The sequence below is a fragment of the Pristiophorus japonicus genome, chromosome 1 (genome assembly GCF_044704955.1).
Source record: "Pristiophorus japonicus isolate sPriJap1 chromosome 1, sPriJap1.hap1, whole genome shotgun sequence".
Taxonomy (NCBI): domain Eukaryota; kingdom Metazoa; phylum Chordata; class Chondrichthyes; family Pristiophoridae; genus Pristiophorus; species Pristiophorus japonicus.
Genome location: NC_091977.1, coordinates 408,164,772 through 408,184,682, shown reverse-complemented (window position 1 = coordinate 408,184,682; position 19,911 = coordinate 408,164,772). Strand labels below are relative to the sequence as shown.

The following is a 19,911-nucleotide window of genomic DNA, read 5'->3' as shown; positions in this document are numbered from 1 at the left end:
TCTAACTACTGACACGTGGGTTGATGACATCTCATGGTAATGAGAGGGCAGTCTCACATTTAGAATTTTTCTTAAAAGACTGCCTATAACTGCTGTCTCGCCTATATGTGACTCCAGTCTCACACCAATGTGGTTGACTCTTAACTGCCCTCTGCAATCTTTTGGGATTATTGTGGTATCTTGTGTTCCTACCACAAACATTGAACTTGAGATACACATCATGGGGCTTACCATAGTCTAATTTGACTGCCACTTTCTCAAAGAAGTTGAAGAGGTTGTTCACGATCTTCCCCTTCTGAATCCATGTTGACCACTGTTAACTAGGTTATTGGACAGATAATTCTCAAGTTTACTCCTTATAATTCATTCCATTATTTTACATGGAATAGAAGTAAGACTAATGGGATTGCCGTTGCCCGGGTCTATTTTAGCACCTTTTCAGATATAGGCATCACATTCACCCTTTTTCCTATCTACTGGTACAACAGAGTCCAAGGGCTCCCTCATAATGGTTGTCAGTGCCTCACAGATCTCATTCCTAGTCCCTCAGCACGCTGGGATAAATACTATCTATCCTTGTGGATTTATTTGTTTTGAGCCCATTTAACCTGTCCAAAAATTCTATTTCATTTATAGTGAAGTCATTGATTATACTTGGGGTATCTGTTTTTAGTGCAGTCATGTTGTTTATTTCCTCTGAGTATTCACAGGGAAGACATGGTCATTCAGATTATTTTGTGCTAGTCCTCAGTTTCAAGGCTATTTGCACTTTTTATGGGATTCAGCTCTTTTCTGACTGCCCTCTTACTGTTGTGATACTAAGAGAGGTTTTTTTTGTAATTGTTATGCTTAGCCTCAGCTTCAATGCCTTTTCAAGGATTCACGTTGACCCTCTATTAAACCTTTTAATATTTTCTTATTTTCATCCCAGCGATCCCCTCCTCCTTTCTTCCTAAAGGATTTGTACAGCCAATTTCTCCTCTATCTCACTTTTAATCCATTTAGGGTCACATTTGCTTGGTCAGAACTTTTTGGTTTTGGCCCGTTCAGTCCATGGCAGCTCTTTTCTGCTCTCTCCCCATATATTATTTATCTACTTTTCCTTTAAAAGATATAGTGGTCTCTGCCTGAACTATTCCAGTGGCAAAGTATTCCATGCTCTTCATAAAGAAACTCCTCCAAACTTCTATGGTGACAAATTTCAATTGACCTTTCTTCATTCACTTCCCAAGAAATAAGTCTTTCCCTATTCACCGATCAAAATCCTTCATAATTTTAAAAACATTATATAATTTCTTATAACCTTCTCTGCTCCAGTAGAAATAGTCCCATTATCTAAAGTCTCACTTTATAATTACTGTACTATTGTTCATCCACAGTCTCATCCTGGTGAATTTACACTTTTATGCTCTCTGTTATGTATGCAACCCTAGGTAACCTGTATCATATCACCACCAGAGGGCATACCTGTTGGAGTCCCAAGGGATCCCAGCATTTCTTGGGAACACTGTATATAAGCAGGCCTCTCATGCTGTACCAATACTCTGGAGTTTGAATAAAGGAGCTAAGGTCACACTTACTCATGTCTACAGTACTCAGTTACATTACTTGATTATGAACGTAACACTCTCGAGGGCATTAATGTCCTTTCCCAATCGGAGTACCCAGAACTTCAAAGTACTCTAATTGTGGTTTAACCATTGTCTTATACAAATGTTTCATTACCTCATTGCTCTTGTACTCTCTGCCCCAATTTATAAAAATCAAAATTCTGTTAGAATTTCTTATGATCTTCTGTCTATTGTTACTCTTGTAATCTTCAGTCTTATTCCAAAAAAAAGCCAGCTCTTTTTCACAAGAAATTAAATCAATGTATCGTTAATTGCTTTTGGGACTATTCCAGATCTGTGAGGTCAGTTTGCCTTTGTAAAAATAGAACAGTGCTTTTTAGTGCTGCACTTGTGAAGCATGTCCTAGCCAGGTGTTGTGCCACAAGAGACAACAAGCAAAAATTGAGGGCAATTATTTTTCTCATGGTAGTCAGATACTTGCCTTCGTGTTATGTGAGGAGGACAAGACTCAGCTGAGATGCCATTTTCAGTGATTCTCCCACTGGCCCTGCAGCTGCTTGCTGAAACCACTTCTCAGCCACCACATTCTCTCAGTCACCTTGTATCCTGCATCTCTTTCTGTTACCAGCCAATAAGTTACCACAATATGTAATATATATAGCTCCACCTGTGGACTACTGTGGCACTGCAGCCAGTGCTATGTACAAATAAAGAGGGAACAGGTCACCTGACTAAAGTTCCAGAGTGTTCTGTCATCTTAAGGCTTGTGTGTGTTTGTGAGCTGTACTGAAGATATAATAATGGCGATGAGAATGAGATAATCTGGGAAAGAAAGCTGCAATTTTTGTTGGTGGAGGATTCAGCCAACTGACAATTAAAATAGAGAAGCTCTCAAACTCATTAATAGCTACAAATCCAAGATAAATTACAAGCACACTTGTCTGAACTGCCAGAGTCCAGATAGCCATGCCTATGGGAATAATAGAGCATTTTGGGGGAGTTTCAACACGACTGTGAAAGTTTCGGAGCATATGTGGAGTGGCTAGAAATGTTTTTCACCGCAAATTATATCATCGAAGTCCCCAATGATGAAAACCATAACCGGGTGGTGTTGAAAAGACAATGGCCAATTTTCTGAACTGAAGCAGGGCCCAAGGTGTATGAAACCCTGAAAAATTTGCTTGTGCCTGTCAAGCCAAAGGACACAACTCTTAAGCAGATAAGTCACAACAGCACTACAGTCCTGAGCACCTGGAAATTGCTGAAAGTTATCGTTTCGGAATAAGAGATCAATTAACCAAAGAAAATATCAGTGAGTACATTGTAGCATTAAAAAAAGCTATCCACTGTAATTTCGGAAACTTTCAGGACCGAGCATTGCGTGAACACTTTGTTTGTGGGATGAAAAATGATGCAATCAGAAGAAAGTTATTGACAACGCCGGACTTGACTTTTGATTTAGCGTGTCAGGCAGCTATGTCAATGAACATGGTCGACCAATATTCCCAAGAATTTCAGACTATTTCCAGTCGTCAGACAACCGAAGTGAATCGCCTGCAGGTTAAAAGTAAAAGGCAGTGGTCCCCAAGGTCTCAGGAACTGGCAATGGTAACAGAGCATTGAAGTCCCGCTATCGGTGCCTGGGACAACACATTGCTCAAAGTTGTCTATATGTGAAGGCAGAGTGTTTCAGCTGCAGGAAAACTGGGCATCTTGTGAACGCATATCGACTGAAGGGTAAACCAGCTTTCAAAGCTATAAGTAGAAATCCCCAGAGACTACATAGCATGGAAGAAAAACAACAGGATGAGGAGGTTTTAGAGCTACATATCAGGAGCACAAGGATAACTAACAGCGATTCGAAAAGTATAATCCACATAGATGTTGCAGGAACCAAGATACCCATGGAAATCGACACTGGTGCATCTGTGAGTGTAATACCGGAGACGCTATACCTCGACAAATTGCATGATTTCCCATTGGAGAATTCTAAGATAGAGCTGCGAGGTTACTCGGGCGAGAACATTTCTGTGGTAGGTTGAATCACCGTACCGGTGAAAACAAGAATCAATTTCAGAGTTTGCCTCTATTAGTAGTGGCAAGAGACAAGCCTGCCTTATTAGGAAGAAATTGGTTGGGATCACTGAAGTTGGATTGGAGTGAGATTTTTCATGTTGAAACAAGATTTGCATCAAAGGATGATGTCATCGAGAATTATCTGAAGGTGTTCTGCGAAACAGGCAGTCTGATCCACAGCTTCAAGGCAAGTGTCAGGGTACAGAAGGACGCTAGATTGATTTACTGCAAGCCACGTCCCATACCATATGCACTCAAGGAGAAAGTTAAGCAAGAACTCAAAAGACTAGAGACTGAGAACATTAATTCTAAAATAGATCTATGTAATTGGGCTACACCCATTGTTGTTGTACTTAAGTCCGATGGTAAGGTAAGATTGTGTGGTGATTATAAAGTAACCGTAAACCAGGTTCTAGAGGGTAATCTCCCCAATACATTGCAAAATATAGAAGATTTGCTCACAACACTGACAGGTGGTCAGATCTTCTCAAAGTTGGATCTTACGAATGCCTACTTACAACTTGAACTAGATGAGGAGTCCAAGTCATGCTTGACTATAAATACTCATCTAGGCCTATATCAATTGAATAGGCTACCATTTGGCGTGTCTTCCGCCCCTGCCATATTTCAAGGGGTGATGAACCAGATTTTGCAAGGCTTTGAAAGGGTAGTATGTTATTTAGATGACATACTAATTTCTGCACCAAATAGGCAAATTCATAATAATATATTGAATGAAGTCCTCAAATGGCTAGAGAAGCACAGAGTATGAGTGTCTGCTCGCAAGTGTGAGTTATTTCAAAACTCAGTGGAGTACTTAGCGTACAGAGTAGACAACGATGGTTTACATCCAACAAAGGGAAAGCTGGAAGTAATCAGAAATGCACCCACTCCCAAGAATGTCACTGAACTTCAATGATTTTTGGGTCTATTGAACTATTATGGGAAGTTCCTACCAAATTTGACTGCATGAACTATTGAAAAAACAGGTCCATTGGAAGTGGTCAGATGAATGCGATACAGCATTCAAGGAGTGTAAAAGCAAATTGATAGAGAGCACCATGTTAGTTCACTATGATCTATCTAAGGAGATCAAGCTAGCAATGTGATGCTTCTCCATATGGAGTTGGGGCAGTGATCTCTCATGTACTACACAGTGGGGAGGAGAGCCCAATTGCTTTTGCTTCACGCACTCAGTGCCAGTGAGCGTAATTATGCGCAAATCAAAAGTGAAACTTTGGTATTCATTTTTGGGGTCAAGAAGTTCCACAAATACTTGTATGGTCATAAGTTTACCACCATTACAGACCATAAGCCCCTGACAGCAATCTTCCATCCAAAGTCCCCAGTTCCAACATTAGCTGCTGCCCAAATGCAGAGATGGGCTTTGATTTTGTCAGCATATACATATGATATTGAATACAAACGATCAGCTGATCACAGTAATGCTGATGCTATGTCTAGATTGCCTGCCACATCACAAGTTACACCCAATAAGGAAGAAGTGTTCTATTTTTCATACATTGATGAACTGCCAGTCACAGCTGAAGAGATTGGCAGAGCAACCAAACGTGACCCAGTGATGTCAAAGGTGTATGATTATATTGCAAATAGCTGGCCAAACCAGGTAACAAAGATATTCATCCATTCTTCATTCGTAAGAATGAATTATCAGTCGATAGATTGTATCATGTGGTGTGCAAGAGTGGTTATACCAAATAAATTCAGGTCCAAATTATTAGGAGACCTCCATGACCAGCGCCTGGGAATGTGTTTGACCAAGAGTTTTGCACGCAGTTACTTTGATAGAGGTAGAGTAAGAGAGAGAGAGTTCAAATGGAAATCAAGGGCATCCCTTGGAAGAAAATAGCCTCGAATGAGTTTAAATTTGACACCATGTTTGGAAGGTTCTGTTAGAGAGCGAAAGTATCCTCTTCGAAACAGAAAACAAGTGGTTAAGCTTGATTTGTAAATATGGCAAAAAAGTCCATACCTTTTGTTATGTATAACCATGCAAGTTATGAATGATGATTATTTTGTTATAATTACTTCTTCATTAAGGAGGGAGAAGTGCAATATATATAGCTCCACCTGTGGACTACTGTGGCACTGCAGCCAGTGCTGTGTACAAATAAAGAGGGAACAGGTCACCTGACTAGAGTTCTGCCATCTTAAGGCTTGTGTGTGCTTGTGAGTTGTACTGAAGATATAACACTACAGAATGGAGTACTTAACAATCCAGTCGCTCAGACACCTTTCCACATCTTCAGGCAACGGCTTGAGTTGGTACATATAATAGTGCCAAAGTTTGAACCCACAGCTAATAGACTGGCCCAGAGGAGTATGACCATCCTTCCTCTTCGATATGGAGATGCACAAAATGTACTATTTATTTTAGTGAGTTTCGCAAACCCAGGGATCTTATCATGAGTCAGATATTCCAGCTAAGCCACTCAATGCCCTGATTTTAAAAAGGACTTAATTAAGATGTTCCCACTTTAAAAGTTGGTCTGATGAACAGGTGGCCCTGTTTAAAAAGAAACCTAATTAAGTGACTGACTCCAGAGTCAGAGTCAAAGTGACCTTTTTAGTGTTCCATGAATGCACAACAAATTACATCTTCCAGATCAAAGAAGTACAAATTCAAGGCTGCAAAATCAAAGACAGTCAGAAATATAATTTGGTCTTTTCTTGCCGTTTATTAACAAAATTAACATCTGTGCATTTGAAAAGGAAATATGTTCAAAATCTTCTGGCCTTCAAGTTGTGATATCGAGTGCAAGGACCCCACAACTCTTCAGAGACCTCCCTTTCCCCTCCCCCCAGGGAACAAGAGTCCAGTGGGTAAACAGGCTGAAGTACTGAACTAATGCTCAAGGACCTAACATTTTTAGGGGGTGGGATAGGAGGAGGAGGCAGCCCAAAAGGTTACAACACGATACAAAACTACCCAAGATTCAGCAACTAATTCCTCACTATGAACTGAGAAATGCAGTACATGTGTAGAGAATGCTAAACAGGATATTATTGTGAAAAGCATTTTGAGCTACTTGGACAGGACAGCACAATGAGTGTTCAACACTGATAACAACCGAACAAGGAGCGATTACCGACATTCCACAATACATCAACATACCTTTTGGGATTTGATATTTTTCTTATTTTCAGCTGGTAAAACAATACAATTTCCAAAGGGGTAACTCAAACTTCCTGCACAACACTACCCATTCACAAGTATCTATTTTGGTCTAGCACTTACCTCCATGGGAAATGCTTTAAAATTAACAGTATGTTCAGAGCCACGCTGGTTCTCTTTACCCCAGTGAAATCGAACTTCATGCAATTCATATTCATGATTGCCAAGAAAAGGGCCACCAGTTAAAACTGCAATAGATCAACAAAATAATTTTACAAATTAAAAGCAATGTAGAATTTATGTTATGTGTAAACATTAGATTTTTCACAAAATATGTTTACTTTACTGCATTTTCATTTGTAGTGTAGCCACCCTTGGTGAACACCTACTTCACGTTCATTAATTTGAACTGAATTCATCAAAAGCAACATACCAACAATAGAAGCAACATAAGAAAAAACACTCAAAGAAGCTGCTTTTATTAGGTCATAGTGGCCTAGAAACAAAGCTCCAGTACTACCATTACAGCGAGAAATTAAGTCTCTGCACTCATCAGCATTAGAGTTAAAAATAGTGCATTAATTAAGTGCTTTAAAATCAAAATGTGACAAAAGTAGACCAGAGGTAATTAATTAATTACAGATTTTAAATCTAAATTATATACCACTCTTCTCATTAAGTATATAGAATGTTATTAAAGCCAGAACAAATTATCTTCTGGTTTGTCATGCCCTACTTGAATAGACATGGTTCTTCCTTTTGACACACCACATAGAAATGAGAATTCTTGTGGGATAACTCAATGTGGATCATAAAATAGGTGAATTATTTTTGTTCCACTTGGAGCACATCAACATGATTTGTTATCTGTCCCATCCCACAATTAATCTTCTTCTGATGGGTTTAGTGGGTGGTGCTATCCCAGACCCAAAGTACTTGATGCTCCTTCAGGAGGCACTGCATTGTCAGCAGTGTCCTCTTTCAAATGAGCCTATGCCTGTTCAGGTGGATTTAAAAGAAACCACAGCACTATTCAAAGAAAAGCAGGGGAAGTGTCCTGGCTAACAGTTGTCCCTCAAACAACAATATCAAAAACTGTAACTGATCTGTTGTCTTAATGCTGCTTTTGAAACATTGCTATGTGCAAACTGGCTGCCATGTTTGCCTCCAAAACAACAGTAATCACCCCACAAAAGTAATTAATTGGCTGCAAAGTGCTTTGGAACATCCTGACGAGGTGCAACAGAATATGTTGGTTAATAAGATCGAGTCCTGTGGGATTAGTAGGGAGATTTGGGGTTTAATAAGGAATTGTTCCATTTTCATAGATAAAAGGTTAATATTAATGGTCGTGGTTCTGCATATGGACCATTCACGAGTGAAGTTCCACAGAAATGGCATTAGGGTTATTGCTCTTCACCTTCATTTGAATGAAGGCATCTGGGAAACTGTTGTAGCGGGTGTTCGGACCTTAGATGAGAAAAATAGTTTACAAGTGGATGTAGATGCAATGGGGGAATTGGCTCGGGTATTACAAAATGTCATTTAATATGTATGCAGTGTTATCCACACGGGTCAGGCCAACTCCAAGCATGTGCACACCATGCAAGGTTGTGTGCTCAAGGCTATTAAGCAGGAGAAAGACCTGGGTGTTGTCGTACATTAAATCACTAAAGGTTCATAACTAGTGTCAAGAAACCAATGCAAAAATGTATGTTGGGATGTATTGCCAGGACAATAGAGTACAAAAAAACAAAACTATACTGTATTTGTACAAACCCATGATTAAGCCTTATTAGAATATTTTGTTCAGCATCAGTCTTCTCGCATGATAGGCTATTCTAGAGGCCCTGAGAAAGGTTCAGAAGAAAGTTACAAGATTAATACTTAGTTCAAAGGCCTTTAGTTATCACAACAGAGTTAGAGAGCTGGGGCTCTTTACTTTAAAAAACAGTGCAGTCATTGAGGAGATTTGAATGAGGGGTTTCAAATAATGAAAGAATGAGATTAGATTCAGTCCATGTGGATTAGCTATTAGAATTAGGTAGGTTAGTGAGGACCATGGAGCATGAGTACATGTCCATATGCATAGAATGAGGTTAAATGTTAGTCCTTTTCAGACAGTTGTCGACCTATAGAACAAGTTGCCAGCTTGTGCAGTAAATATAGATTTGCTGCAAACATTCAAAAGGAAGCTGGACAAGTTTTCCGTGTGGCCGACAGAACAATATACAGAAGGTAGGTAGGTTTTGGGAGTCACCATGATTTCCTGGAATTTGTTTGATCTTCTTCAGGGGTCGAGGAGTAAGTTCCCAAAGTTTTTTTTCCCCACTTAATTAGCCCAAGGTTTTTTTTCTGATATTTTGCTGCTCCCAGGAGTTTACCTAGCAGGTTGATGGGGGAGGGTGAGTATGGTTAGGTCATGGCGTGCATTATTTGCAGCATGACAGTATGGGACCAGCTGGTCTTTTCTTGTGCTTCATTTTCATATGTTTGAAAGGCCTATATATAAGTTCGAGTTCTTTCTTTCTTGACTATTGCTTGTGCTGTTCAATGAATAGCCAACTAGGTGCTGCGATCCAAGTGGATTTTCCAGCTTTTTGCTATTTTGGGCTGCTTTGTTTTTCAAATAAGCTGATAATTAGTCCAAGTCATCTAGGTTAATGAGTAGAAGCACTTTTAACATGTTGGTTGAAATCAAATACTTTCTAGCCCATGGGTCTGTAATTTATTCAATGAGTAGGTGAGCCATAGTAGCAAGAAGGTCTCAGGTCCGATCCCTGATGTGTGCTACTATCAGGCAGGACTCTAGCAGTAGAAGAAGTAGAATATGAGCCTCAATGCTCCCGGGTTAGTTTGTCCTTGTGTGTCACATAAGCATGTACTATGGAGCCTCAGAGGCCACATAAAATTTAAATACATGTTCCTATTAATTTGCATATATCTCAAGTTGCTGGTACCAGCAGTTCTTGGTGTTGCACTTGGATTTATTCACTAGTGAGGCAATAGTAAGAGAGACTGATAGGTCCTTACTATACAGTACAAATGCACACGAGGCCCATGCTTGAGAGAAGGTCATTCTGTGACCAGTAACTTTTATTCCAGCACTGAAGTGATGAAGGTGGGTGGAGCTTCCCCTTTTATACCTGAAAGACCAGGTTAGAAGTGTCTCCCACAAGTTCACCACCTAGTGGTCAATGTTCTCAGTGTACAACTGAGGTCAGTTTATACATGGGTTCAATGACAGTTAAATACATGACGGAGACAGATCTTTCAAAATTGCAGGTCCTTCAAACTCAAACAGGACAAACCAACAAATAAGAAATATAAACAGAATCAGCTGGAGCTGCCTTGGTTTCAAAGGATTCATTGTTAGGGCTCAAACGAGTCATGTTGGACATCCAAACATAGAGTCGTAGAAATTTACAGCATGGAAGGCAGCCATTTGAGCTCATTGTGTCTGCGCTGGCCAACCAAGAGCTATCCAGCCTAATCCCACATTCCAGTTCTTGGTCCATAGCCCTGTAGGTTATGCCATTTTAAATGCACATCCAAGTATTTTTTAAATGTGGGAGGGTTTCTGCCTCTACCAACCTTTCAGGCAGTGAGTTCCACATCCCCGCTGGGTGAAGAAGTTTCCCTTCATATCTCCTCTAAACCTTCCCCCAATTACTTTAAATCTATGTGCCCTGGTTGTTGACCCCTCTTCCAAGGGAAACAGGTCCTTCCTATCCACTCTATCCAGGCCCCTCATAATTTTATACACCTCAATCAGGTCTCCCTTCAGCCTCTTCTGTTCCAAAGCAAACTGACCCAGCATCTCCAATTTTTCCTCATAGCCAAAATTCTCCAGTCCAGGCAACATTCTTGTAAATCTCCTCTGCACCCTTTCAAGTGCAATCACATATTTCCTGTAATGTGGTGATCAGAACTGCACGCAGTACTCCAGCTGCAGCCTAACCAGAGTTTTATACAGTTCAAGCATAACCGCCTTGCTCTTGTATTCCATGCCTCGACTTATAAAAGGCAAGTATTCCATTTGCCTTCTTAACCACCTTATCTACCTGGCCTGCTACCTTTAGGGATCTGTGGACCTGCACTCCAAGATGCCTTTGTTCCTCTACACTTTTCAGTGACGTACCATTTAATGTGTATTCCCTTGCCTTGTTAGACCTCCCCAAATGCATTACCTCACACTTATCCAGATTGAATTACATTTACCACTGTTCCACCCACCTGACCAGTACATTGATATCTTCCTGCAATCCGCAGCTTTCTTCTTCATTATCAACCACACAGCCTATTTTAGTGTCATTTACAAATTCTTAATCATACCCGCAACATTCAAGTCCAAGTCATTGATATATCATCATCATCATCATCATAGGCAGTCACTCGGAATCGAGGAAGACTTGCTTCCACTCTTAACATGAGTTCTTAGGTGGCTGTACAGTCGAATACGAGAAGCACAGTCTCTGTCACAGGTGGGACAGATAGTCATTGAGAGAACGGGTGGGTGGGACTGGTTTGCCGCACGCTCTTTCCGCTGCCTGCGCTTGATTTTTGCATGCTCTCGACAATGGGACTCAAGGTGCTCAGCGCCCTCTCAGATGCACTTCCTCCACCTAAGACAGTCTTTGGCCAGGGACTCCCAGGCGTCAGTGGGGATGTTGCACTTTGAGAGGCTTTGAGAGTATTCTTGAAACGTTTCCGCTGCCCACCTTTGGATCGTTTGTCATGAAGGAGTTCCAAATAGAGCGCTTGCTTTAGGAGTCTCATGTCTGCCATGCGAACTATGTGGCCTGCCCACTGAAGCTGATCAAGTGTGGTCAGTGCTTCGATGCTGGGGATGTTGGCCTTGACGAGGACGCTAACGTTGGTGAGACTGTCCTCCCAGGGGATTTGTAGGATCTTGCGGCGACATCGTTGGTGGTACTTCTCCAGCGACTTGAGGTCTACTGTACATGGTCTATGTCTCTGACCCATGCAGGAGAGTGGTATTACTACAGCCCTATAGACCATGAGCTTGGTGGCAGTTTTGAGGGTCTGGTCTTCAAACACTCTTTTCCTCAGGCGACCAAAGGCTGCACTGGCACACTGGAGGCGGTGTTGGATCTCGTCGCTAATGCCTGCTCTTGTTGATAGGAGGCTCCCGAGATAAGGGAATTGGTCCACATTGTCCAGGGCCACGGCGTGGATCTTGATGTCTGGGGGGGGGGGGGGGGGGGGGGGAGGGGGAAGTGCTGTGCGGCGAGGACAGGTTGGTGGAGGATCTTTGTCTTACGGATGTTTAGCTTAAGGCCCATGCTTTCATACACCTCAGTAAATACGTCGACTATGTCTTGGAGTTCAGCCTCTATGTGCGTAGACGCAGGCATCGTCTGCATACTGTAGCACGATGACAGAGAATGGGTTTGGGGCAAAAGCCAAGAAAATGCCTTTGTAAAACCGAGAAAATTGTTATGCTCAAACAAATTGCTTGTGTTTTATGATCCATGTAAGCATTTGGTACTAGCATGTGCTGCGTCGTCATATGGCGTCGGGTGTGTATTGCAACAAGCTAATGATTTTGGGAAACAGCAACCAGTTGCTTATGCATCCAGGAGTCTGTCTAAGGTTGACAGAGCCTGCAGCATGATTGAAAAAGAAGCGTTCGCGTGTGTCTATGGGGTAAAGAAAATGCATCAATACCTGGTTGGGCTAAAATTTGAATTGGAAACTGACCATAAGCCTCTTATCTCCCTGTTTTCCGAGAGTAAAGGGATAAATACCAACACATCGGCCGGCATCCAGAGATGGGCGCTTACGTTATCCGCATACAACTATGCCATCCGCCACAGGCCAGGCCCAACAAATGATTCAACAACACCAGCTTTCCCACCGAGACAATCAACCAGGGCAAGAAGGGCCCCAGATTGACTCACATTGTAAATAGTTACACTATTGACTTTGGGGGGGGAATGTTATATATGTAGACTTGTATTTACTCTCTACAGCCACCAGAGGGCTCATTCCCCAGAGTCCCAAGGGATCCCATAATCCCTTGGGAGCACAGGTATTTAAGGCGGCTTCACAGGTTAGAGAGGCTCTCTGGAGACCTGCAATAAAAGACTAAGGTCACACGTTACTTTGAGCTCACAGTATTCAGTCTGATTCTTTCTCCATACACAACAACGGCGAAGATTGAACAGCTTCCCACTGGTTCTGTCGTTTAGTTCCACTCCAGCAGGGAGTTTGTCGACTGTGAGGTAGAGCATGGCAGCGAGGAAGATTGAGAAGAGGTTTGTGACAATCACACAGCCCTGTTTGACCCCGGTCCAGACGTGGATTGGGTCTGTAATGGATCCGTTGGTAAGGATCACTGCCTGCATGTCGTCGTGGAGCAGGTGGAGGATGGTGATGAACTTTTGGGGGCATCCGAAATGGAGGAGGACGCACCATAGACCCTCGTGGTTGACAGTGTCAAATGCCTTTGTAAGGTCGAAGAAGTTCATGTATAAGGGCTGGCGCTGTTCCCTACATTTTTCCTGCAGCTGTCGCACTGCAAAAAATCATGTCCGTTGTGCCCCGTAGGGGACGAAATCCGCTCTGCAACTCCGGGAGGAGCTCCTCGGCCACGGGGAGAAGATGGTTGAGGAGGACTCTATCGACGACTTTCCCAGTGGCTGATAGCAGGGAAATTCCTCTGTAGTTGCCGCAGTCGGACTTGTCCCCTTTTTTAAAGATGGTCACAATCACTGCATCTCTGATATCTCCCAGCATGCTCTCCTCCCTCCAGATGAGAGAGATGAGGTTGTGTATTCACGCCAAAAGTGCCTCTCCGCCATACTTCAGTGCCTCAGCAGGGATTCAATCCGCACATATAGCCTTGATGTTTTTAAAGCTGTCTTATGGCTTTTTCTACCTCGTGCCTTACTGAAGTGATAGCGGGTAGCATGCTGCGGGATGGAGTCGAGAACACTTGAGTCAAAGGCAGAGTCTCGATTGAGGAGATCTTCAAAGTGCTCCTTCCAGCGAGCCCTGACAGCCTCGGTGTCCTTGATGAGGCCTTGATCATTGATATATACCACAAAAAGCAAGGAACCCAGCACTGAGCCCTGCAGAACCCCACTGAATACAGCCTTCCGGTCACAAAAACACCCATCAACCATTCCCCTTTTCTTCCTGCCTCTGAGCCAATGTTGGATCCAACTTGCCACTTTGCCCTGGATCCCATAGGCTTTTAGCAACACAAGTTAGGGTTTCCACTCATTTGTTATTCAGTGATCCTCGCTGGAAAAGAATGTTGTGCAATTACATAATTGAGTGTCATTGTGAAGAGTTAGCGATGGGGAAGATAGAAAGTTGGGAGGGAAAAAATTGGCATGGAAATTATGTAATTTGGGTGGTGTGGAAGTTTACATCTGAACCCCATTCCACCAGATAACCACCCCTTTCTAACCTAAATACAGATGTCAGTATTAAGATGGGGAAACCAAAGCAATCATGCACCTCACTAGAAACACCGCCAGTTCCACCTAACATCCAGTACACCTGCAAGCATAATGCAAGCAGGCATTATGCTTGCCATACAACAGGCATAAGTAGGGCCCACAACATCATTTCCCAGCAGCAGTCAATCTCAGAGTGATCAACCACTTAAGAAAATGGCAACTACACTAATGATGATGACATCAGAATGGAAAATTTGTTCTCAGGCCAGACCAGCCCATCCGCTTGCTCCCCCACCCACCCCTCCCTACAGAGCTGTAAGAAATTCCAGACTCCTTGTGGGGTGGGTACACAGGAACACAGGAGCACCATAAATGGTGTGGGCACTAGCCCCTTTTATGTTAATGATGCTGTCTCAGGAATTTGGATGAAGTCAGCACCAGGGCAGACTGGCAGGTGGAAGTCCCACCTTGTCACAATTCCTGTGGTGCATCTACTCTTGAGGAATTTTCAGGCCTATTTTTTAAGATTGGTGACTACTGCACCTTTTTTTACATTTCTTTTTTTCTGTCATTACATAAAAACGGTGTCACTAGTGAAGTGATGTTGCGTACCAACCACCTATATTATTTGTGAGCTCTACTACCCAACAGCTAAAGATGAACAGCACCAACAGAAATGGCAACTAGTACTGCTGAGAAACTTAACAAATTTGGCAATAACTATAAAGGGTAATCTTAAATAGTAGAAGGCATAAAGCCTTACCATGAGCATGAATTGAAGTATCTGGTGTAGTCAGTGTGCCCAATTCACAGCACTTCTGATTCTCCAATCAGTAAAAGTTGTGACAGCAAAATCAGGAGGACTGACCTCTGAACTGAGCTCCAAGCTAGAAGCCAGTCAATTCTACTATCTATATTTTGTTAAAGATTCAAAACAGTAAGCGAACAGGGTTCCATTAACGCTGAAAGTCTTTGTTTCAATTTTTGTCTTGGACCTTAGCAACAGCCACAGATTATCCTATCTATTATCATTTTCCTTTCAGAGCAACTTAGAGCTTGTTTATTTTTTCTTTATATATGGAACTAGATGATACTGAAAAGCCGCAAAACACTCTACAAGAGGACTGCTAATGTTGCACCATTGTTTAAAAAGAGAGAAAGGGGGTAGACTGAGTAATTACAGACCAGTAAGCTTAACCTCGGTGGTGGGCAAGTTATTGGAAAAAATTCTGAGGGACAGTATTAATCGGTATTTACATAGAAAATAGGTGCAGGAGTAAGCCATTCGGCCCTTCAAGCCTGCACCACCATTCAATATGATCATGGTTGATCATGCAACTTCAGTACCCCACTCCTGCTTTCTCTCCATACCCCTTGATCCCTTTAGCCGTAAGGGCCATATCTAACTCCCTTTTGAATATATCTAACGAACTGACCTCAACAACTTTCTGTGGTAGAGAATTCTACAGGTTCACAATTCTCGGAATGAAGTTTCTCCTCATCTCGGTCCTAAATGGCTTACCCCTTATCCTTAGACTGTGACACCGGGTTCTGGACCTCCCAGCATCAGGAACATTCTTCCTGCATCTAACCTGTCCAATCCCGTCAGAATTTTATATATTTCTATGAGATCCCCTCTCATTCTTCTAAATTCCAGTGAATATAAGCCTAGTCGATCCAGTCTTTCTTCATATGTCAGTCCTGCCATCCCGGGAATCAGTCTGGTGAACCTTCGCTGCACACCCTCAATAGCAAGAATGACCTTCCTCAGATTAGGAGACCAAAACTGTACACAATATTCAAGGAGTGGCCTCACCAAGGCTATGTACAACTGCAGCAAGACCTCCCTGCTCCTACACTCAAATCCTCTCGCTATGAAGGCCAACATGCCACTTGCCTTCTTCACCGCCTGCTGTACCTGCATGCCAACTTTCAATGACTGATTTAGAAAGGGGGGGCACAGATTAATCAAGGGCAATCAGCATGGATTTGTTAACGGAAGGTCGTGTCCAACTAACTTGATTGAATTTTTTGATGAGGTGTCAAGGAGGATCGATGAGGGTAGAGCATTTGATGTAGTCCACATGGATTTTAGAAAAGGCTTTTGACAAGGTCCTACATGGCAGACTGTTCAGAAAACTAAAAGCCCATGCAATCCAAGGGAAAGTGGCAAGTTGGATCCAAAATTGGCTCAGTGGCAGAAAGGCTATTTCCAGTGGGGTTTTGAACAGCTCAGTACTAGGCCCATTCCTTTTTGTGGTATATATCAATGATTTAGACTTCAATGTAGGGGGCATGATTATGAAGTTTGCAGATGATACAAAAAGTGGCCATGTTCTTGATAATGAGAAAGAAAGCTGTGTACTGCAGAAAAATATCAATGGACTGGTCAGGTGGACAGAAAAGTGACAAATGGAATTTAATCCGGAAAAGTGAGGTAGTGCATTTGGGGAGGGCTAACAAGGCATGGGAATACATAATAAATGATAGGACACTGAGAAGTGTAGAGGAGCAAAGGGACATTGGAGTGCATGTCCACGGATTCCTGAAGTAGCAGGACATATAGACAATGTGGTTAGGAAGGCATACGGGATAGTTTCCTCGATTAGCCGATTTACAGACTATAAGAGCAAGAGGGTTATGCTAGAACTGTATAAAACATTAGCCATAGTTAGAGTATTGTGTGCCGTTCTGGTCACCACATTACAGGAAAGATGTGATTGCACTAGAGAGTACAGAGGAGATTTGTGAGGACGTTGCCAGGACTGGAGAATTTTAGCTATGAGGAAAGTCTGGATAGGCTTGGGTTGTTTTGTTTGGAACAGAGGAGACTGAGGGGAGATTTAATTGCAGTGTATAAAATTATGAGGGGCCAAGATAGAGTGAATAGGAAGCACCTATTCCCCTTAGCAGAGAAGTCAATACCCAGGGGACATAGATTTAAAGTAATTGGTAGAAGGATTAGAGCGAAATTTAGGAAAACTTTTTTCACCCAAAGGGTGGTGGGTGTCTGGAACTCACTGCCTGAAAGGGTGGTAGAGGCAGAAACCCTCATCATATTTAAAAAGTACTTGGATATGCACTTGAAGTGCCGTAACCTACAAGGCTACGGACCAAGAGCTGGAAAATTGGATTAAGCTGGCACAGTCGCAATGAGCCAAGTGGCTTCCTTCTGTGCTATAAATTTCTATGATACTGTACTATGAAGCCATGGTGAGAACCACCAGGCCAAAATCTTACAAAAACTCATACTATTTCATCGTCAAATCAGTCCTAAAATCTGGTATTCATTTGACAATGAAAAATTGGATGACTTAGATGTGCTGAATCAGTGCCATCTTACAACAGGAGCACTTTAGGATAAGATTCAAACCCATGTCCATTCAGATCAATTTTAGTATAAACTAGATCTAGACTCCCTCTCCAAGACATACCAATAAATTGTTGTTTCATCTACAAAATTGGGGGATAAAATATCCCACAAACATACCATTGTGCTATATTTGTGGCAAAACACTAAGTGTTCGTGACGTCACTACAGATACAGACGATTCCTTCTGTGTGCTATGTTATGTGCCATAAACAGTATTACGTGTTGAGCCTGCTGCTGAAAGCCAGTACTATAAATTGTGCCGATCTATTCAATCTACACAGGCAGCTTAATCTACCACACATTATGGCAATTGTTTTAGGAATAAACAATGGATTAGAACGAGATGAATAAATGCAAAAGCAAAATGCACAATCAAATGCACAAGTTAAATTATTTGCGCATTTGTTTTACGTACCCGATTTGGACTTCAGCAGTAACTGAATGGTATGGCCATCATTAATTACTTCAGAATCCCGACAAACGACATAATTTGGTGATAAACGCACTTCCAATAGTGAAGGGTCATACTTCGCCTCCCTGGAGTTCAAATTTATAGGAGACTGATACTCTCCATTAGCTTCAGGAAACAGGAGTCCCCATTCCACTCCTAAAATAGAACAATTGGATGGTCTGTGTGTCTGTTTTCAGCTATGTATTATTACAACGCTTACTGATTTTTCACACGGCAAAAATAAAATCAGATTTAAAAATCAAATGGATATAGCTTTTGCAGGTTGAATTTGGAGCAGCAGGTTACCAATGACACTTAGAAGAGTTTGACTGCTTACAAGTTCCCGTATTATAAAAAGGTACACAAATAATTACTTCTTACATTAGTTGAGCTTCTTGGAGAGTTTTGGACTTCGTGACTTAAAATCGAAAGAATGACTTAAACTTCCTAAATGGAGTTTACCATGTATCTATCGTCAACTCAATGGCGAATTAATACTTTTAAGGACAAGTATACCTGTTTGCAATAAATCCCTCGCCAAAGAAACAACCCTAAGGATAAAAATATCTTCCAAGTTTATGGAAAATTTAATTTTGATACGATTTCTTTAAAAAAAATGAAGTAGTAGCATTTATTTGCACACTTAAAAAAAAAAAGTTGTTCAAAAGCTCACCTTCTTCATAACCCCATTCCAGTCCTTCCTTATCCCCGTCAGGGTCTGTTTCCTCAATGAAAGTGCTGTCAGCCATTGAGGATGCTGCCGGGACTGAGCTGCGGGGCGCTCGCTTGCTGCTCCCGACAATGATCCCCGGCCGGCCCTTCACTGATTGACAGGCGCGCGCGCAGGAAACGCTCGCCAGCCCACAAGCTGCACTTTCCTGGCTGCTCCAAGGTTCCTTGCTGTGCCCTAGCCAAAACATTATGGATATCTAAACGGACGTTCAATCTTGATTTTAAAGAAAAATACACAAATAAACAATTCACCAACTCAGCGGAAACGGCAATCAGACCAGCTGCAAAACAGTGTCACACATTATCACCTTGGAGAAGTAGAAATGTTACGCTTCCAATTTCTGTTCCAATAATATCTGCAGCTAAATGCACTGATACAAGTCGAGAAATATTTAAGTATTGTGCAATTTAAAGTAAAATGCATTTTTATATTTTGAAACTGCAAACCCCTGGTGCCGCTAAACCACGTAAGCCACAGCTGTTGGAGTTTTCACTCCTTTTCCCAGGTTATACTCAAAGTAGGAGGATCTGTGCAACCACTCTAATCTGTCAGGTGCGTTAACTTCCAACCGGGTCATGGGTTGAAGCTTGAGAGTTGTTAAAGCGATGTTCATGTTACGGGGATGGTATCACTGAACCGATTTCAGGCCGCTGCCATGAAACATAACGTGCATTGAATTATGGTCGCTCAGCGGAATGGCCCATTTAGTTGACAGATTCGGATTGCTTAGTAAATTTGCCCGGTATGCAGCTGAATATCGATAATCTTCAGGCGGAGGTTTTTGCAACGATGCAACCAGAAATCAGTATCACTCTCCCTCAAGTATAAACCCCGTTCCCAGCACAAAACTTTGTAATTCAGCATTGTGGATTATTAAGGAACAAATATTGTTTAATAATTATTTTGTGGATTTCGAGTCGAATTACAGAGAAAATTTGGTTTAAAGTGCCGTTCTAAAATGTTACATTCACCTCTGCCTTACCTTCAGAAGACTTCCTCCACTCTGCAACCCGTTCGATGAATAGTGCAGATCTACGACAGGAAGTCTGGCAACCACATTATCAAGCAGAAGTGCATGCCTCCTGGTGTTTTTTAAAAGGTTATATTTTAAAACAAAAATATCTAATGTACTTACTGG

General features: G+C 41.9%; 1 protein-coding gene across 4 annotated transcripts in view; it reads right to left on the bottom strand.

Annotated features, from left to right (window-relative positions):
• The window catches only part of ca8 (carbonic anhydrase VIII), a 110,231-nt gene extending 91,293 nt beyond the window's left edge, over positions 1–18,938 (bottom strand). For 3 of the 4 annotated variants that reach the window (XM_070875575.1, XM_070875557.1, XM_070875565.1), the window contains exons 1-3: positions 18,714–18,938; positions 18,005–18,196; positions 6,907–7,031 (exon numbers count right to left, since the gene is read on the bottom strand). In XM_070875575.1, coding sequence (XP_070731676.1) covers positions 6,907–7,031; positions 18,005–18,196; positions 18,714–18,789 — 393 coding nt within the window. In that variant the 5' untranslated portion in view covers positions 18,790–18,938. The remainder of the gene's footprint in view (positions 1–6,906; positions 7,032–18,004; positions 18,197–18,713) is intronic. The other variant, XM_070875586.1, reaches the window with a different exon arrangement.
• Between the last annotated feature and the right edge of the window lie 973 nt (positions 18,939–19,911).